Source organism: Micrasema longulum, unplaced genomic scaffold (genome assembly GCF_059751315.1).
Source record: "Micrasema longulum isolate JH-2025_06_02 unplaced genomic scaffold, ASM5975131v1 h1tg000277l, whole genome shotgun sequence".
Classification (NCBI taxonomy): Eukaryota; Metazoa; Arthropoda; class Insecta; order Trichoptera; family Brachycentridae; genus Micrasema; species Micrasema longulum.
The window spans coordinates 21,655-44,819 of record NW_028277481.1 but is presented as its reverse complement, the minus strand read 5'-3'; the positions used below and the strand labels follow the sequence as shown (position 1 = coordinate 44,819).

Below are 23,165 nucleotides of genomic sequence, written 5' to 3'. Positions count from 1 at the left end.
GTCTTAAGCTTCAGATACCAGTCCAGGGACTATGAAATATTTTAGTGTGAAAACACACTTTAAATAAATGTTTTATATCAACCATGTCGGGAATCAAACTCGAGACTTTTTGCATGGCAGGCAAACGCAATGACGATTACACCATAAGGCCGACTTTATGCCAAAATAAATTAAATATACATAAAAGCCTACCTACCTAAATAACACCGTAATTCAAAACCGTCTCTAAATCTTGCAAAAACCGATTTAAATTATACTTCTTCACACCGTAAACTAAGCGTTTCCATTGAGTTTGTGAAGCATAAATAGAAATTACACATTTAAAAAAAAAAAAAAAACAATCATCTCAGTAACTTCTTCAATTGAGATTTCTAAGTTAATTTTTTATTCCGTCATTTATTATAATACAGGCATGAAAACAATCTAATTAATTTAATAATTGAATATATTATACCGATGACATTCTCAATCGTCATGATATTACAAAATGCCGGATGCAGAAGTGATGTAAATTTTGGCCGTTAAACTAGCATTTCTCAGTACGTATGATATTGAAAACACCACGAAAATAGTTTATTTAGGAGTCTTTTGAAAATAAAATACGAACAATACATACCAACTATTTCCGAGTATTTTTTATCTCCAGAGATACAAAATATTTTGTTTGGTGAAAATGGTCTCTGAAAGCATCGTTAATGAAACAGGTTATGCTGATGTGCCATGATTTAATATTTAAAGGATGACTCGCGAAATTAAAAATTCGTGAAAACATCCGTACAAAATCTGAAAAATTTTAGACTGCCTTAATATTTTTTAAGCCTGCCCTGATTTTGGTCTAGCTACGATACTGAGATGCAAACGAGGAAGACTGAGAAAGACATGGTTATTCAACAAAGAAAGACAGACTAAAGAGGCAATCTGTCATCTCTGCCTAGCGAGGAAACGACGTGATGGATTGTGTGTTAAAAAAATGGCGAATTCTTAACGGCTAATTAGATTAAAAATATTTTTAAAAAACGTTATTTTCCAGTATAAGTAACTAGCTTTTTTATTTTTTTATTTTTTTTCAGAAACATACAATAAATAATTAACATATTAATTGAGGTATTTTTTAGACAGTATTTTTTTTAAATGTATAAAATATTTTCAGGCGTTGCCTAGTGCTTAAAATAATTCATCCAGTAGCTCAATCACAAACAACTATTGACGAGCTAATAAGTGATGTGATAACAATTTCTCACCATGGTTGTTTATCGTATTCGCGATCACAATAGAACATCTATGAACACCTAATATTAAATGTCAAAATATTTACGTTTCGCGACGTATAATCCTGCTACGCAACCACATATTTGAATTTTACCGGTATAAATGTGAAAAATATTCCAAAAGAGCTATTTTTATTTATTTATTTATTAATAATCATGCTATTTATTGCATTTAGCCAGCGGATGGCAAGCCAAATGTCAAGAAAAGCAGACGCCATAGTTATTGTAATTTAATTGATACTTTTTTGTATTAGATACTCCTTAATATTTTGCAAACGCAATTATTTTTTATAGTCAATTTTTCGCCAAAGAATTGTATATATTTACGAGGAAAACAAAAAACAAACCGACACGAGCGTTGACTTATGACTGCGATAACTTAAACGTGTTCATTATTTTTTGATGTGTCGATATTTATTTGTGATTGAACTACAGATGAATCTCAAAGTCATCAATATATTATGTTTTAGCTCTATGACTTCACAAAAATTGACGTACAGAAGAAAGTGTAAACTGGCCACTTAAACCAGAGAATGACAGGTCATTAGCACTGCAAATGCCTAGACTTCCGTAGTTCCTTCTCTTAAGTATTCTCAGTCTCTGTTTTATTATTTATATGAAGGATATTTATAGTATTTTCTATCCCCGGACATAAGAAGGTATGTTCTACAGAATCATTTGAACTAGACTATAAGCAGTACGTTCATAAATTCTCTTTATAGACAAAGTATTCTTACTTTTCCCCACATATCATACCATAAACCTAAAAGATATGTCGCCGTTTTGTAAGTGCAAAAGTAAAAGAAAAGTAGATAATATAAGGGTGGTTTGGTCGGAGAAGGGGGCATACTGAGGGATGAATAGAACAAAGAACAGTCTTGTGTGATTGGTCGGTTTATAGAATTCAATGTTCGTATTAAATTCACGTAATACATCAAATGGATTTCAGGTGAGATTTCTTTCTGTGTCTGGGCGGTTGAAGAATACAGTTCAGTGGTAAGTCTACCTTATGTGGCTCTTGGTTGTATTTCTGGTAGAAAAGACGTGAAATATGTATTTATTCTGAAGTTGGAAGGATTCTTTACTGCTATGTTTTATTGTTCTGGCGCCTGAAGCACAATACTGACCACTTTACCTTTACGTAACTATCAAGATACGCTGCATTTCATGCTCCGATGCAGTGCCCTATGCACTACTGATTACGCGAAGAAAAAAAAATATGCTTAACCATGTTCTTTGGATACGTTAAAAGTAATAATTTCTTTCTAAAAGATTTGAATAAAAACTTTATCAAATCTTTAACCTTTAAATTCGGCTGAATATTTCAAATTATCATCATCATTCCCTTTCCGCACCTAATGGTGGATAGAACACTGAATTTTTACACCAATCGCAGCGTATCTGAATCATTTTTTGTTACGTGAAGGTAAAATGATCAGTCTTACGCTTCAGGTACTAGTCCAGGGACAATGGAATATTCTGGCGAAAAAACACTTTTTTATCTAAATATTTCATATCAACCATGCCGGGAATCAAACATATTTCAGATTAGAGAATTATTTAATTAAATGAACAAAATTGCATAGTAAATAGGTATTTTCATCGTTAAATTTCAATGTACAATTATTGCTTCTTTACCGTTCCGTAAGTTTGGGAAACAAAATATCACACCAATAAAGGATTTTATATTAGGTTTTTAAACCTTTTGGTTTTGTTTAGCTTATCATATTTTTGTAAAAACTATAAAAAACATAAAAACTTTGTTTGCATGTGTAGGGACCTACGTATTATGTAATAATACGCTTAAATGTTTGTCTAATAAAACTACTTTTTGGCGGAAAATTTTTGTTGATTTTTAGCTATCATTCAGCTATTTAATACAATTTTTTTCATACAATCAACTCGACGAGACGCAGCAATTTCCATTAGCTTCACAGGAGTATCGCGTCCAAGATCCCCCGAGTCACCATAAAATGCTGATGATGAAGCGTATTGTGATACGTGTGATGAGGGAGGAGATGAAGAGGTTTAAGGATTTCCAGCCACGTAGGCGATCAGCTCACAAACACTTATATGAGTTTATGAAATTGGCCGTTCAATACGACCAAGGGCTGGCATTTTTTTAAGAGATATTAAAAAAAATAATAATAATAAAATATTGTTTCAAAAAACGATTTCCGAATTCGTTTTAATTTTTTTTACGCTCTGGAGAACAGACTACAGAAAGAAGCAGAACACATATACTTTTTATTTTTATAAGTCAAACTGACTTTTTTTCATACAAACGTATTCCAGAATTTTTTCTATAGATTATAGCACCAGAGCAATGATTTTTTTTACTCACTATAGATATTTGCAATTGGCGAGTGTGATTATTGTTTGTTTTTTTATCAATTGTTTAGTATAGGAACTGGAACCATCCAAATATCCTTAAAAGTAAACCGTTTTATCTGTTGTTTTCAGGTGTACAGTACACAAATATGATAACTGAGATAAATATGATAATTTAAAAACTAGAAGGAATGTGTATTTGAGTGGACATTTTTATCGATTGTTCCGCGTATGGTCGATTATTCTGAGATATTGATGAACAGTGGTTTGAATGCTCCTGATAATTACCTAAGACAGTGTCAGCATAGATTGTTTCATATTTCGATATCTTACAAGACCAACTTGCCTATGGTTATGCCTGCTGGAAGGGATACTGCTATACTGAACAACATCGCTCTGGACGTTGATTGGTTGCATGTGGTTTTCCAGAGCAGGATTCTCCTACCATATTGACCAGAGTCTATTTATGTTTTTTTTTCTTTTTATAATATTGGATTTGAATTGTAGTTTAAAATGTATATGTTATTTTTAAATAAACAAATTGAATTGAATAACAAAATTGAAACACAACAAATTTTGAGTAACATAAAGAGTACCGACACAGATTTTTTATTCTGATACACTTTCTATAAAAACAACCAAATCGGTTCATTTTTTGGATGCGGAAAATTGGACTGCAAAACCTCGATTTAAGTTAAGCATAATAAGTCTGACGGGAGTTGTCTTTCTTTACTTCTTAGTATTGGGGAGGCATATGCAAGAAAGTGACAGAAAAACAATGTTCAAATTAGTTAAGTCCGACTTCATCATAATTACTGGCAACGCAAATCCTCTTGACTGCTCTAGAAAATGGGAATCAAGTTATTTTAAAGCGAAGTTTGAACCTTAGACCTCTGATCCGCGAGTCTGTAAAACCTACACCTGTCACACATTTTTCATTTTGTGTCAGCCATGTCGGGAATCGAACACGAGACCTCTTGCATGGAGGGCAAACGCGGTGATTTTTGTAGTTTAGTGAGACTGTCAAACGTTTGGCCCATGTCCGTCGCATTATTTGTTTTTTTTCCTTTCTTTTCTTTTTCTAAATTTCTCGCCTTTTTTTGTGGCAACCCTGTTTCTATAAACCTGAGACTCGTACACGTTTATCGATTCTGTCTTAATATCTAAGGCGGTTATTTACTCTGGTATCTAGAATAAAAACAATATCGCTGTTACGATAGGGTTTTCAACTCGTAACACGTTGTCTTCTCGGGAAGATTGTGTTCCATCGATTTGATCGGATTCTATAAAAGAAGAACTTCGCAAAGTTACGCCATTACATTCTCCGAGAAAAGAAACACTGAAAACGGAACTTAGGATCTTATAAAGCGTCCAAAATAATGGAAAAACTTATTTATATTGTTTTTGACCAACCCTTTTACTAGAACCAACCTCACTTTTTTAAAACGAAATAAATTAATTAATGTTAGTAAATATTAGTATTAAAGAGGTGTTTCACGTAAAAAATAATCAAATAACTTTTCAATATAGCCTACTTTTTGATTTAAAAGTCAACCAATCGTGTAACCTTTAACCACTTAGCCCCCCCCTCCCCCTTTCTCACCCTCCCCAATAAATTCTGCGACATATCGCTAAATATTATTAACCTTATGATAGTGCATGTTTGCACATGGTGGTGTTTGCATCCCCTTTAACTCTGCATATAATTTATGTATTTTTTTTTATACTATGTATACCACGGTGACGGTAAAGGTGAGTGTATATGCATGTTGGTTTACCGAGTGTCCTGACGAAGAGACGGGCACGTCTCGAAACCATAAAAAGACATAAAAAGTATGTAAGTGGTTGAATACTAATATTCACTAAGATTAATTATAATGTTGACGACAAAGTTAATGCTTTGAACAAAAATAATAAACTTATATCCATTTACTTTTAATTATAAATCTGTGTCTAGGCAAATAAAAAATACAGTATGGTGTGTAAAATAGAAACATAACACTAGATGAGTGATGATGAGTTTTTGACTTGATGGCTTTTTTAAGATAAAAATCCTAAAATTGGAAATCAAGTGATTGTAAGTCCACCAATACTACTATAAGATTTATAAATAATAATAACAAAATGAATAACAGTCGATAGGTAAAATTTAGCCTTTCGGGCCTCGGTTATTTGTAGTCTTGGACACATTGACATTTTGGCCCGTCTGTTTGCGTCGGACCTTCCAATGTAGGACTTAATTAGACATTATTTCACTTAGTTTTAATGATACTCAACTTTTAAAACCCGCTGGCTCAAAAAATACATACGTGGCGGTGTTGGGTCAAATTAGACCCAGTTTTAAATGTTGCCTTAAGGCATTTTTGTGTGTTTTTTAAAATCATTCTTCACAATATACTCTGAATCATGGTAAAACAAATGGTAACATTTTGTGTACAATATTTTATGTTTATTTAACGAAAAATTACATTTAAAAAACAGTTTTTACATTATCGATCATTTACAATACAACTGGGTCTAATCGGATCTATCTCCGGTAGACGTAAGTTAAAAACCGAAAGAAGTTTTGTTATTTTTTGTCAAAAGTGCTTTTATTTTATTTGCTCAATACGTAAACAATAAATTATGGAAGATGTTGAAAACACAAACAGTAATTTTCTTCCAATTTATTCTCAATTTTTGAAATAATTCATTCGTTATAAATGCTAACTCCTCTGCTTAGCGAGTAGTTAAAAAGTTTCCACGACATACTTAAACATAAAAATACATATTGAAAAAAAACACAATTAGAAAGTTAACATTAATAATTGTCAGAAAGGAGAATCTGCTATTTAAAATTACGCTACTGAAACTAAAGAAAATATTTAGAAAAGCGATTTAAAAATGATGAAACATATTATATATGATATGTTGTCACTCCAAAATTAATGCCATTCAAATGGCTAATCGGTAAAATGGTCAATACATCTCGAACAGACCTGAATACCTTCTGAAATATTATTCTTCGTAGTTTTACATTTTTATCTTCGAACTTACTAGCATTAAATCCGGGAGCATTAAGTAAGCCGCAGTGTAGGCAAATGTCGCGGGTTCGATTCCCGCCAGTTGCAAGAAAAAAATCCAAGAAAGATTTTTTTCTCAATTGGTCTGGGTGTTGTGGTGTATTTTTCATTACCTCCTTCCATATCCCCTCTATCCCACCTGCTGACAAGCCTCAAAATAGAGGCTTAGCGGGTTATTCCTTTTAAAAAAAAAAAAAAAGCAAAAACTCCATTCCTAAAAAAATATCCTACTAAAGAGTACCCTTTGAATACGTGCCACCATTTATGGGTACAGCAGTGCCTCCGTTGAATATGATAATTAAAACTTATAGTATAGATTATCCAATTCTTAAATGTACTTAATATTACTACATTCGATGGGGTCAAGAGACAAATAATAATTTGTACATTCTTTTGAAAAAACAATTTTACAAAACTGTTTTTTACAGAAAAAAATCATCGCTAAAAACTTGTTACATAAGGTGAATTCCAAAATGTGACAACACAACGCGAAATACTTTTACGGTCTTTAAAGATGAAGATCGACGTGTTAAAATCCGTCATCAATTCTTCCAATAAAGTCACTTTGAGCCAGTATATTAATTTATGCTGAATAGCGAAGGTGTGACATTACGGTGTTGGAAAAGATTAAGTGACTTTCAAAAGGCTATACGTGTTGAGCGGAAGGTCTGAGGACTTAAAAGGCAAATAAATGACTCTCCCTCTATAATAGTTGTGTTGAATTAGCTGTGAGAACTTGTTTTAAAAAAACATTACTTCCCATCGAAAATTCAAAATTGTCGTATATTATTTGCTTGTCTTGATAAATTGTGATGAATAACTGTCTACTAGGTATGCTGCGGTCATTTCCTGCGTCGTGGTGTAAAGGATTGCGGATTAGCCTACCGTATGTGAGGTCTCGGGCTCAATAGGGGAATATCACATACTACGAATACCGATTAAATCATATGAAATGGATTGAAAATAATAAATTTTATTTTCGAAATCAGTATGGATATTGTAGAGAAATGTTTTCATATATAAATGTAAAATAGAAATTCAATAAAAATACGATCGTAGAAAAACGCGGAGTGTTTGGCCTTGGTTGTTGTGACGTCAAGATGCGTGATATTGTTCTACTCAAATGTCTATGGCCACGAACTAATAAACCTGAATCGTGACGTGAGGGTTCTACTTGCAAACCCGGAAAATCCAAAATCAAAAAAAATGAGGTATTAATTGAAACTTATTCAGAATACAATTTTAACAATAATTATAACATTGTCAGTTAAAAATACGGCTTTATTTGTAAGAACATGACTTTTAAATTATCGGAATTGTTGCAAACATGGCAACCTCTACTGGAGTATTGCAAAGTTGGAATGTATAAAATGAAATGTATTATTTCACTACTGTTTTTTGGCATAATCATGCTTATGTCATCACTGTTTACGTATAAAATATTTACTGATTACAATAAAAAGTTGAAGTTGAGAACTGTATCAGTTTTTTGTGATTTGCTCAAAATAAAGAAAGATGGATTTTGCCGGGTTTGCAAATAGTACCCTCACCTTTTTTTTATTGACAAAAAAACTACTTTTTTACTGAAAAGTATTTCATAGACCTTTATTACTTTGAAAATGTTAAAAAAATAAGCAATATTTTCCTATTCTCGACATCGCATCGTTGACATTTTACTATGAGTACTTATTTTATTAACTTTAGTGTTAGTTCATCATTTCACTCTCTGCCAGAAATGGAAAATAACATTTTCATATATAACCGCAAGACAGGTTTATCAGCTAGCAGGTTATTATAGTTTTTATTGTCATAAAGGTAAAGTGATCAGTCACGCGCTTCAGGTGCTAGTGTATGAAAAATGAAAAACTGCGGCGTAAAAGCACCTTTCAAATTAATTTTTCATGTTGACCTTGCCAGGAATCGAGCCCGGAACCTTAAGTATTACCATTCTTGAAATTTTTATCTGAGAGTAGCCATGAAAATAAAAACACTCTTCCAAAGTACCGGTTCTATTTCACAAACACTGAGAACATTTAGTGAAAATTTAAATTTAAAAAGTATTTCATTGATAAAAATATACATTATTTGGTTAAAATGTGTTCCTCACTAAGAAATCCCGTGCCTAAGAACACATTTTACAAGTTTTTTGACAAAGCCCCTTTTTTATTTTATTTTTATACATGTATGTACAGTAGAATTTAGTACAAAACATATTCAACAATGTTTGATTATGTCCAAATGCTTGCAGACTGGCTGGATTTCCTCCCTTGGGAGTTGTTCTTATTTAAATTTATTTCAACAGAGAGGGAAAACATTTTTCAAAGGAAAAATTGTAAAGTTGTTTTCAGGCGTTGCCTAGTAGGTGATTTGGTTCAGCCGGATGAATCTCACCCGCGTGATAAAGGTTTCATCTCTTTTACTTCACAAAAGTCAACAGATGGAAGAGTTGAGGAAATGTGGATGTTCAAACATGGGCAGAATGGTGAATGTTACTCAGTGTGTAAAGTGGCCACTTAAACCAGCCAATGACAGGTCATAAGCCCTGTAAATGCCTAGACTTCCATATTGCCTTCTCAAAAATGTTTTCCCTCTCTGTTGAAATAAATTTAAACGAGACATATTTTTCAATTTACATTATTTTAGACTAAGAACTATTTAACACAATGAAGTTCAGTTAACAAAATATACTACATGCATTTTACATGTTCTTTGGCAAATAACAGTATTTAAAAAAATAAAATATAACCACGTATATCAAAAACGATCTATATTAACACGACATTAGGTACATTAACAAATAATTTCCTTTAAAGATCGACATTTCATAATTTTTTTTTACTCTTTACGGATTTACTAGATCAGCATCTAAAATGTTTGACTGGTTATATTACCCTCGTAAAGCAATCTTTATTATTGGTATTATTTATCTAAAATGCAGACCCATCTAATGTGTACACAAATAATGGTGACGCGTATTCAAATGGTCCATATTTTGTTTGATTTCTTCCATTGGCTTTCATTGGCTGATGCCGCAGCTTTACTTACTCCGGAATCTGACGCCGGTAATCCGTGATTTGAGTTCGGGGTTAGTAATATGCAACTACAGAGTCGAGAAATTCGAAAGTTTTGTCGAAAAGTTCGATCGAAGTTAAAACGATGAGTTGACTTTTTTTTACCATCCGGCATGAAGCAACGGGAAGTTATCTTTTTAAGTTAAATTATGTCTACAAAAGTGTGCCTAAAATTTTTAAGTATCTTTGTCGGAGATCAGTAATTGAAGATATTTCCAAAATATAAATATATCAATAGTAAAATTTTAATACAAAAATACAACCTTATTGGTTAGGAAATTCAAATGATGCACAAAAAGTTAAGCTTACACCAAGAAAGTCCAGATCTTGACTCGAGATAGCTCTGTTAGCTTTCCATAGTAATCGGGGCCCAAGTGTGCGATTTCCAATGTCTATTTTTAGACTAATAACAAATTATTATCTCTTGCTTTTTAGACAAAATTAACAAATACGCCACAATCGTTGTACCAGTGCAGCGCCGTTTACGAGTATAACATTATACGGATCAATGTAAGAAAGCAAAGAAACATTAATAAAAAACGGTATCAAATTTGGTTCTAAGGCATGCTTACTCAAACGCTTGTGAATCTCTATTAAAATTCGTTTATTTTTGATAATTTTGCGTATTTTACATTTTGATTGATGGCGCCATCTTTCTGCCGAATGGTAAGGCATTAAGACGTGTTGAAAAAATATTAATGCTCTGCTATCGAACGCGTTAGCCGAGTTTGCGGGCGAGGGAGGCAGTCGGCGGGCGGTTCAGGGAGAGGAGGCCCGGGGAGAGGGTAGCGAGCTGTGATGATGATGAGTATTGATCCACATAATTCAGACTAATGACTCTAAATGGCCTACAAATGACTCTACAGTTTCCAGTAGCTATGCTATTCCACCCACGCCGACGCCCACACTCACTCACATCGAGATAGCGTCACATTTAGATAAACGGACATTATTCAACGAATGGAAAAACATATAATTTAAATAAGAGCGTTGAAAAAATTTTATTAACCCCTTTCTTGGCAATGTATCCTATACGATACGTATGATTTGTTTTTTTCTTATGAACCGAAACACGGGTAAAACAGCATTCAGCACCATATTTTTTAATGGTTAAAAAAAATATTACAATTCATAAAAAAATTAGATTAAAACAAAAAAAATGTTTGGGGTTCTCAAGACCATCACGTCAAACCATCAAATAAGAAAACTTTTTTTTTTGTTCTGCCAAGATAAAGGTTAAATACAGTTTATGGTGCTTAGCCCGGTAGTGTAAAAAAAAAACTTCCCTTTAAGTCACCTGATGAAATATTGCAATGTAAAACCATCTTTAAGACCAATGTTTCACGTTCACCCTACCAGAAATCGAACCCTCAACCTCAAGAAAGGACAGCAATCGCGCCGACCCTTACACAACGCGGTGTGTATTTTGTCAAGTTACTTTTCTTGGAATAAATATTTTTTAATAATGAACCCATATCAGATTAATATCCAGAAAAACGGAATCAAGTGGAGATAATTCTGGCTCATAGTGTACTAGTTGACGCGTTCGTTTACCATGAGGTCTTAGGTTCGATTCCTAACAGAGTGGGCGTGAATTATTGGTTGTAAAGGAGGTCCTACACTGTAATATCGCATTGTTTCTGAACAGGTATCTAAAGCGTATGTTTCCAAGTAACAAAAATGATCCGAAATACTGCTGTTTGAGTACCAAAACAGTAGGAAAATAATTATAAGGTTGATGTGAGAAATATTTGAATAGTTCTCTGTAGTGTGAAATATACAAACGTGTACATACATATAATGCAAATGAAATCATGGTGAATATTACATGAAAACGACTATATACCAATGCATATATGTACCTTGCGAGAAGCGGGTGTACATAAATGCTTAGCCAAGTCAGTCTAATTAGAATTTGATTAGTCTAATGAAACCGTAGTTAAATCGAGACCTCGTTATTTCCACAAACACATTTTTTTTGAAAAGCAAAAATATTTACTTTTATCGTCGACCCTTTCAGTGTAATTATGATATTATATTCACGGTTTTTTTAGTAGAATTTCAAACATTTTTAATGTTCACCATCACATAAGTGCTTTTTCTAGGAATCTACATCCGTAGGTATATTTAAAAATAAGCAAGATAAAAAATTAAATACGAGTTTATTTATTGCTTTTATTCAAATTTATTTCTTATTTTTGGTAAATTTTAAATACTTTAACAGTACAATCAATATATTAAAAATCGTTTGGATACCGAAAATCTGCTTAAATACATATTTTAATCAAATAAATCACTGTAAAATGTTTAATTGAGAAATAAAAATAAAAATTTGGCAAAGTTTTTATAAATAAACCAAATTCATTCCTAAATGAATTGCAAAACATGTATAATACAAGTATTAAAAGCATTAATTGTGTCGTCAAACATTTAAATAAGTGTTGGTAAATTTTTCCATATTTATTTATTTAAATAAGAAAAATATATTATTAATAAATTTCATAAAAAGTACATGTTTTTGTAAAATTCTAAGCATATCTACTTTTACACATCTAGTAAATGTTATCACTATGTAATTACCACTTACCAACTTCTTTATCTATTTTATTTTTTGTTTAGTTATTATTTCAAAAATATTTTCATAATAATCATAAAATTAAAGTCCAGGGCCCCGATTCTTCGACTCTCTATACATAAAAACCTTAAAATATTTTTTGTACGAAAATGAGTATATTTGTATAAAAATTTAAAGTATCTTCGTCGATAACCTATAATCAAACATGTTTAGAAGTATAATTGTATGCATATTCCGCTTTACATACAGAAAACTTATTTTCACATTGTAGATATACCGAATTGAAGATAAATGTTAACTTTTTTTTAAATTTAACTTCCCATAATGGTTGTCATGATTGTAATTGGGGCCCTGGGTCCGTATTCTAATGGGATGTCAAAATTTATCTACAAAGTAAAATTAAGTTTTTTGTATGCAAAATAAAATATGTTCACAACTTTTTTTCCAAACATTTTCAATTATCGGTTACCCACTAAAATACTTTTAGGACTAATATACACTTTTTCGTACATACGAGTATGTATCGATATTCGTTTATACCGTCTCGATATGTACCGATGAAGATAGCGTTCATAATCGCGGCGCTAGTAAATTGTAAGCATACGTCAGCAGGTTCTTATAAAATATATTGCTTCAATTTTTTCATACTTAACATGCATACATATTTATTTTTTTGAAAATCATTGCATATAATACCATATTTTATATTTTATTTTCTTATTCAAAATTAAAACTAAATTTCAAACGAAATACATTTATTCTTAATTTAAACCATCATTATTCAAGAAATATACAGTGTAATTTTTATACTTTTAAGGCATACAAAATTAAACATGGACCGGTGAAGTTTTCCTATTAAGATAAATAAAGTATAGTCATTTTCATTTTCAATTACAATAACAATTTTTTAAGGAGAAAAACAACAATAATAAAATTAAAAAAAAAAAAAAATTAAAACATGCTCAAAGTCAATTACAATAAAAAATTAACAGTTTAAAAAAACATTTATATCGTATGTTTACCGTTGAGTATTCCGTACTGTACCGTCAGCCATATTCGTATATTATAATCTGCATATAGCCATAGTTAAATAAACATATTTACAATAACATAAGCTGTGTATCATTATTTATTTTATATTGTAAATATTATTTATTTATTTATTCAAAATAACACTCGTTTACATATTCATGAACTTATTAAGGCTTTTTAGGCTGTGCCAGCGTTAAGCCATAATAATTAACAATAAAAAATGCATAGAAAAATTAATTCAATTACAATAACATTTGATCCAATAGAATAACAATCCAGAAAATCAAAGCATTGATAATAAATATTAAAATTCCATTGAAGGTAACATAAAAAATAATCAAATACAAATATATATACTATATTTCTGTTACAATTTATGTAACCAAAACGAGGAAGCTTTTAATGAAACTTTATGAAATTTATTTGTATCTTATGATTTAATAATTTGTTGTCTGTTGGCTATTTAATAATTTTTTTTTAATATTTGGTTTTACATAAATTTTGCATAAAGTATTAAAATGTAATTAGTAAAACTGGAATCAATATCATGATGTATTTTGTACCTACAATAAAATACTTTATATACTTCCCTTGAATATCTAAGTAGGTCCCAATTTCAATAAAAAACACATTTATCCAACAGAATTCGATTCGGAAAAAATAATATCCCCTCAAAATGTAAAAAATTCAATTTGAATATTCCCATTGGAGATGTAATGAAAAACATTCGGTCGGGCGATAGCGCTTATCGTATGAAAAGCCATTATTTTTCGCGCGTTTAAAAAATGTCTGTGTCGATCGGTGAATATTTATACCAGCTATGTGCCTCGCTGTATACTTCATCGGTGGTGTTAGTGGTAATCCTAGGATGGCTAAAGCCCCTTGATATATTGCCTTCATATCGGCTAGGGCTGGAGGAGGGCTTCGATATTTCGACACGGATGATTTTGCGGATTTTTAATGGGCTTTGGGTGTACATTTTTATGTGGAATCAAAAACGCGTTTAAATAATGTAAACACGATTTTTAAACGTAATTTTATTTTCTAAAATAAAATTCACCTATGAAATGCGTATATTTATTTTGAAAAAAAAAACTACTCATCGCGCCACTTGCCTGTGGCAGATAAACGCCCGAAATTGGTCTGGTTCACAGGTTGCGTTATCTTAATCTACTTTGCCACCAAACACTATTACAATGGATGCAATTACCCACCTTGTACTGGGGTTCTGACACCTTATTGTTTGGAACTTCTCTCGCGGCAGGCAGGATTGGATCAGATCCTGTGGTCAGGAAGGAGGGGCACTTGACGTAGTTCCTCGATTATTATTATCATTTTTATTATTATTATATTATTATTACATGACACACTGGATTTAATGAGTTATTGATAAAAATAACTTTTTTGCGATCGCGGTGAGAATATCAAAAGCACATTTACAATTAGAATTCGGTTCTTAATTTTTTTTTTGTTATATGCATTTGAATAAAGCATTATGTTGGTCCGACAAAAATGTGGTACCTACCCACAATAAGAATTGTAACATCTTAACCATGGCTTAGTAGACAGCAAATAAATTGAACTTGTAACACGCATACAGTAAATTTGGCGTAACCAACTACAAAGAAATATCATAAATCGATTAAAATATTTTACCTTAAAATTTTTCCACCAAACGTATTATCTACCACTGGCGGCTCCTGACCGAAGATATGGGCAGTGCATTTTTTTACATTTTGTAAATTTATATATTAAGTTCAATAATATTATAACAATATGATAGATCTGACGTAATAAACGGGCAATAGTATGACAGATGACAACCCGCGCATCGGAACAAGGAACGCTAAATTCGCCTAACATTATACGCACGTTGTAGGATACTAAACCAACTAAATTCTCAATAATATCATGTCATTACGCATGTTCAAAGTGACATTGCAAACGAACTTCAAATCTGCGCATGCGTTGGCAATGCCCGGAGTATGTATATGACCTTCTCCCTCTTACGCACTATTCACCGGTATAAAGCGTTGTCTATCTCGCTCAAATGACGATCTAAGGAGAAATTACATATTTCATACAAATTCAGGGTAAAGAATTGTGCAAAACAGAACATGCACAGGGACGATTGCGCATGCGTAGACAAGAGGAGAAAATCGTCCGCTAGAGTCGATCTCGCTAGATCTTTTGGCGCTAGTATTTAATATAATGGTGTTTACGTGTATAATATTGCACCGAATCCCTGTTTCTTTCTACCTACTTATAACATAGTTTAACTATCAATAAGATTAATAATTTATTTCCACATATTTTTACTTGGCAGTGAACTGCACGTATGCACATACTAAGGAACCGCCTCTGTTATCTACATAGTTTATTTTTAATTTACATACCTCTATCGAAGTAATTTAACTTACACTTATTGGTGGTCACTCATTATGAAACACCACTTTCTCACATTTAATATAATCCAAATTTTGGTTAAGCCCAGTAGACATTTATCTGTCGGCATGTCAGTCAGGGCTGACACTGTCACCAAGCACTTGATGGATTGTTTTTTTTACATAGACCCCTTTTCCAAGGCCCGGGCCTAGATCATAATCCGACTTTGTTGTTACGCACAATATCCGAGGGAGAGTGGGTGGAATTTAAGGGTTTTATGGATGTTTAGACAGATAAAGATCTACATAAGCAAGGGGCTGTTTTGGTTTTAGAATCAACCCCATTTTAAAGTCGGCGAGAGATTAACTGTTGTCGAAATGTCACACGTTTAAAGATAAGAGAGTAAGTACAAGAGTGAGCATGCAGAGAAACATCACAATCGAAATTATTTAATCCCCGTGGTCATTGTCGTTGGTGTAAAATTTTACAAGCCGAATAAAGGCATTTTATAAAGAATAAAAATTAGTAAATATTCCCAAATCACCTGAACACATGTTTATATTAAGTATATAAAATGTCATTTTATTTTCTTTTTATTATTTTTTATTTATTTTTCTATTTATAAATCATAAAACACAAAGTATTTTACAAGTATAATACGTTGAATTACATTCCCAGGAGTTACAACAACTCAATTCGGGACATAAATAATATCAACTTTTAGAAAATAACACATATTGAGAACAACAAAGAAACAAAGCAAGCTTAGCACCTTTATAACTAAATATAGCACAACAATATAAACGCTAAAAACCCTTCCTTGCGCAAGCAGAATAAATGTATATAAAAAAACGCTTTTAAGAATAAAAAAAATAGTGAATCTATTAAGGGAGATAAACAAAAAAAAATGTAAAGGCTAAAAAAAGTAAGGAAATCATACGATTTCGTCATTTTAAAACTTCGTTATTTTAGATTATTTAGTACATTAAACAAAAAAATAATATTCTGAAGTATTTCTAATAAAAATGTTTCTTAAAATTAAATTAAACTTAACCACAATGTTTTTTTTGAAATTTAGACTAAACTTAGCTGAATCTCATATAAAAGCGAATTACTTAATAAACTAAAATCATTGAAACAAATACTTTACATGAGTACTAATGTAAGAATAATTAATAGTAAATTTTAAGAGTCGTAATCTGCCGGTCTAAAAGGAATTACATTTTACCTATACAAATCATTTAAGTATATTTTTTATCAGAAATACCTTTAAAAATGATAGCTATCATCTGATTTCTATTTTTGAAAAAATATTCTAACTACTCGTTTTTGAAGTAACGATATTTTAAAATGGCAAAATTTAATGATTTCCTTACTTGTTTTCAGACTACAGCCTTAACATGTACAATGTACATACTCGTATGTTGTTGAATTGTCTACATCTTAATTTTATTCAATCCAATCAGATATCAATCTCATTACATCCAACCATAATTTTCGAACCAATCAGAACATTTGAAATTGATGTGTTTTTACTTATATATCAGAACTAATTATATTATCGCAATTTTTTTATTACTTGCAACACCAATTGATCCCTTTACGAAGCCATAATTTCACTATTAAAACACACACAATATTATACTTGTTAACGCTGATGTTTTTGCTATAAAAATCCATATCGTTTTTTCCTTACGATACGATTTTCAAGCAAGTATAAATATATATTTTATTTGATAAAATACGAGCATTTGTATAAATCCTTTCAAATGATTGTGGTTTTCCAGTTTAATTTTTATTTAAAAAATATCAGTTAATGAATACTTAGTTGATAGTATTTTGAGTGTGTCTAAAACTTTAAATACAAGAACTCGATTTTACCCCTTATGGATTCTATTGGATCTAATAGATATTATGTTTTCATTATTATCCATATACGTATATCGTATATGTGTATGTCATCACTGTCATACGTATTATTATATAACTTTTGATTCCATTTTCGACATGTATTATAAAATTTTATTATTTTTATTTTTCTATTATTATTTTGTATATTGATTTGATTATTTTGCATATTTTTTTTGATTACCTGTATATTGTTTTAATATGTCAATAAATATTTTTGATTTATATATCGAAGAGTCCCGACTTAACACGGAATTTTCTAACAAGTCGGGACATAAAAAACATATAATTGTGTCTATGTAAAATTGTGTATTTTGTGCATTAAATAAATAAATAAATAAAAACAGGCAGTTAGGATTTTTTAAAGAAGAAAGTATGGAAATCTAAGCATTTACTTTGACGAATGAGTTTGTATTCTTACTTCAAAAAAATTCTTCTCCCTGTTTTATTATCTATCAATAATTAAATAATGACTATGTATTTGTGTTAATTCAATTGTTTTTTTTAGTGTCAGCAAATGCCCTTGGCGTCTCGCATCAGCACGACAAGGACGGAAAGAAGAAACACACCCGCCCAACCTTTAGTGGTCAGCAGATATTCGCCCTGGAGAAGACCTTCGAACAGACGAAGTACCTAGCTGGACCTGAGAGGGCGAAGCTGGCGTATGCTCTAGGAATGACGGAGTCACAAGTCAAGGTTAGGATTTGTTTTATTGTTGCAACATTACTTTATTCCAGATCAATTTTACTCTCCACTAGAAATCGCACCCTGAGGTTATTATTGTTCCATCTGAACAGAATTTATATACCTAATTGTTTATATAAATTTTATTCTGAACATTAAAAACTTATTTAACCAAATTCTCAAAGCTGAATTTCTGAATATTTTAAAAGCAGACATAATCCAAGGGCATGTATGACAAGATGTGAGATAAGTTAGATGCGTGTGGCGTTCCATTCTATCTGTCTTCCTCTATTGGGAAATAACGTTAGGAATGTAGTAATACACCTTCTAGTAAAATAATAAAAAGCGTTACATACTCTTTATAATCAATGCTATGTGGTAAATTAATTGATTGCTTTGACAATTTGTATAAGTTTGGATTTGATAAAAGTAGTCGATCACTAAACATTTTATTTTATATTTAAAAAAAAATCTAATGTATTCATTGTTTATCATTTGTTGAAGTCAAAAGCATGCCAACGTTTGAGAAGATTTGATCATTCACTCTTTTCACAAAAGTGCTATTATCTCAGTTTTACTCTTCTATGGCTGGCTGCTTTCTACATAACTACGTTTTATTATGCTTAAGCTAGGGTTTCCTAGGACAGCGGTGTCCGTATTTTAACGGCCGTAGTGAACGGTGATGCAGTGAACAGCCGTCGTAACGGTGACTAGAGTGTGGTTTCATAGGAAAACGATATTATCAACACCATTTAACACCGTTTCCCTAGGAAACCACTCTCTAGTCGACGTTACGACGGCTGTCCACTGCATCACCGTTCACTACGGCCGTTAAAATACGGGCACCGCTCTCCTAGGAAACCCTAGCTTTACGTGTATGTATATTTCATTGTATTTGTAACTAATATGTAAAAGGCACTAAGTGCCGTTTATTTCAATTAAATTAAATTAAATAAAAGAATTTTGTAGTATTTCACGTTTGCAGTTAACTTTCATATTATACCTAACGATGCCGATGACGGAAGATTTTTGTAAGTCTAAATTACTTCGTAGTAAAGTTATTTCCCGTGTCATAGTTCATAGTTTCACGAGAATGTTGTAAGTAAATTGCACGCCATTTTAAACAAATCAAGTTTTCTACTTAATGGAAATGAAAATTTTATTAATTTCTAAACGGGATATATATACGACTTCATTAAGATTATTTAATCGAATTAAGCCAAAGATTTTAAGGGCCTTCACAAAGTTAGTCTAACTTGTTAAAAAGTTTCACTTAACTTTGATTTATATTAAAACTACGCGATGACATAGACTACTGCGCCTAAGCCTAATAACATTATCTCCTTAGAGAGCGGAACATTTATAGGCTCTTGGTACACGAGAGTAAGTGATTGTCAGTTCGTTCGCTAATAAAGGAGAATTATTGCCTTCAACAACTCAATTAAACTAATAGAATAGGGGAGACGAGAGGAAAACTGCCATACAACTATTGTCACGTTCGGTTAAACAAGGAATAAACACAAGTCAACGATTGCGAAAGCTCGAATGTCAATAAGGATGCCTATTCAATCAGTTATCGGAACAGGGCTGACACGTTATTTATGGTGATCGAAACTACTCACCTGTTCAAGACTCAAGAGATCTAAAAACAATTAAAGCATTAGTATTTTCAACCATATTTTGAGTTTAACAATATTTTGAGTTTGTCCAAATTTTTGTAGATAAGGACTGGATTTAACTCCCTGGGGAGCTGTTAACATTAACATATTACAACAGAGATGAAGAACATTTTAAAGAAGGCAATATAGAAGTCAAGGCATCTACAGGGCTTATGACCTGTCATTGGCTGGTTAAGGTGGCCACTTGAAACAAACCAGCCAATAATGGTGAATGTTACACAGTGTGTAAAGTGGCCACTTAAACCAGCCAATGACAGGTCATTAGAAATGTAGATTATTGTTATCAAAAACATTTTTCACTTTGTGGTATGACATTTTACACTTATTTGTTTATAAATTTGTATAAACCACTTAATTTTTTTTTTTTTTTTTAATTACACTTCGACCGGTTTCGAGGTTACTACCTCATCGTCAGGAATTTAACTAACTTATAATTTAACACTCTGCTTTCCATTCTATGATACATCGGCTTACTTCAATACCACTAAATAAAAATAGTTTTGACTTAGAATTAAATACTATAAAGAGTATTGCTTTCAATAATGGCTATGAACTAAATTTAATTGACAATATTTTGAATAAAAAACTTAAATTAAACTATAGGAAAAAATACTTATACAGTTCCCAAAATATTTCCAATAAAAATGAGAACTGGCGTAGAATTGATTTTAATCAAGAAACGTGTGTAGAAATTTTGCATGTCAATATAAATGGTTTACGTTTAGATAATTTAGAACGATTAGAAATTAGTAAAGCCATTAATCAAAAACTTCAAATAATAAATAATCAAATAAATTTAACTTCGAGTCCTCTTTTAAAACTATTCCCGTTATGATTTATTTTATCTTCTTTCTCTCCCTTTCTTTCAATTTTCTGTCTCTTTCATACAATATTTTATTATATAAATAGCAACGCGTGTAATTATAAGTTAGTTAAATTCCTGACGATGAGGTAGTAACCTCGAAACCGGTCGAAGTGTAATTAAAAAAAAAAAAATAAGTGGTTTATACAAATTTATAAACAAAGAAATGTAGATGCCTAGACTTCAATGTTACTTTCTCTAAAATGTTCTTCGTCTCTGTTGTAATATGTTAACATTAGTATTTTACCTAGTTTCTTAGTGAAAATTCTTGTTAGAAGTTCTTTGTAATTAATCATAGAAAAAAAATATGACTTATACTTAAATATACATATTTAGAATAAGCCGTGACCAGTTTCGTTGCTTTCGCGACATCTTTAAGACCGGTATCTCTATTATAAAGATAACTTGTTTATTGTCGTCTTTTATTTGTACGTTAAGTTACGAATTGGTGTATTTAAAGATTTTTTTTTATGCATCTGTAATACTCTCAAATTATTAATGAAAAAATATAAACTTTCCGAATACCATTTATATTGCAGGTATTTAAAAAAAAAAAGACTGTTACGGATTTTATTAATCTAAATTTGCTTTTTACGCCGTAAAATCCACTGCTTTAGGCAAATTGATAACAGTAAATTTGAATGTATTATTTATTATAAAAAATGTTAGTAAAGAATTAATTCGTCACTAAACAAACAACATTGATTTAAATAGTAAAAAGTTTAAGAAACCATATTTTCTTTCAAAATGATCATTATAATGATATAAAAAAGTACGTTTTTTTTTCAAGTAATTTCGTTTAAAATTTATTATACCTATAATAATACTCGTAGGTCAACTCTGATAGCTAAAATGTGTTTTAAATTCAAAGTCACAAATTAATAATTATAATACTCGACAAAATATTTGTGGCAATCCTGATTCACTGTCAATATTAAACAAGGGCAAAAGCGTGCAAACATCAATGGGCAAACAGCCATATCACATTCTGACGCTGATATTTATAACAATAAAGCTTTCACTCTAATGAGCCTAACACAATTAGGATTCAAGCTGCAAGGGTGCCACCCCTACTTGTAAAATCACTCATCCCAGTGGATATTTGGAAAACAGTTCAAATGATTTATAAAATAATATCATTCTTGCGCTATCATTGTTAAATGAATTTTTGGTATCAGAAACAAATATCGTATTTTAAGTTGAATATATAATTAATTTTGAAATATCTTTCTAGCTTAAAAATAAGTTTTCTTCCTTATATAAGTTTTTTTTGTTGGTTTTTTACGTATTTTTACAAAATAATGTTGATTTCGTCTAAAGTAGAATTATAATTAAATGTCAAATATATTGTAAGTACACTAAGTAATTTTGAAAAACTAGGTTAGGAAAGCAGAAAGTATTACCTTGTACGAGTAGGGTCAAAGCACCATTGAATGACCGTTTAAGGTTCAGCTTGTAGTGAAAGCCACATTAAAGGTATAAATTTCATTATTCAAGCGTACGAAATAAACGAAAACAATAAAAAACACATTGATTTTTCTAAGAACTTTGACTTTTTTATTGAAATACTAGTATTACAATTATAATTGATATTACTCTAAAAAAATAGCAGAATCACCAGTGAATGACCACTTCTTCCCCAGTAAAAATACTACTAAGATTTAGTTACGTCATAACATTATAAAACACCCACATTAGAATGTGGACGTATTCAAAGAATCGCATAAGAAATAGCATCAAATAAAATACTTATCACATCTTTTCTTATAAAAACACTATCAATCTCAGAACAATAACGGGAAGACGCACTATTACCTTTTGACAACTCACAGTTCAAAACTGATAGATTTGTTTCTTCCAAAAGATGTGTCCGCCTACTGCTTTTGTCATAGTTTCTAGTTTTAAAAGTTTTTTGACTGGACACATGTAGCAATTCTTATTATATTGTGTTTTATTAACCAATAGTCATTTACTGGGGGGTGGTCATTTATTGGTGCTTTGACCCTATGTAATTAATATCTAAATATTTTGCAACAGAGAGGGAAAACATTTTTGAGAAGGGAGTATGGAAGCCTAGTCATTAACAGGGCTTATGACCTATCATTGGCTGGTTAAGTTTCCACTTTACACACTGTGTAACATTCACCATTCTGCCTATGTTTAAATATCCACATTTTTTTAACTATTCCATCTGTTGACTTTTGTGAAGTAATAGAGCCGAAAAAGCCGAAACCTTTGACCAAATGGTGAATATTATACAGTGTGTAAAGTGGCCACTTAAACCAGCCAACGACAGGCCATAAACCCT

The 23,165-nt window shown here is 31.3% G+C and overlaps 1 protein-coding gene across 1 annotated transcript in view; it reads left to right on the top strand.

Moving 5' to 3' along the window:
• HGTX (HGTX homeodomain transcription factor) overlaps positions 1–18,328 on the top strand; it is a gene marked incomplete at its 3' end in the record, with an annotated part of 72,929 nt that extends 54,601 nt beyond the window's left edge. The window contains exon 3 of the mRNA XM_088224282.1: positions 18,141–18,328. Within this exon, the coding sequence (XP_088080408.1) occupies positions 18,141–18,328 (188 nt within the window). The remainder of the gene's footprint in view (positions 1–18,140) is intronic.
• Between the last annotated feature and the right edge of the window lie 4,837 nt (positions 18,329–23,165).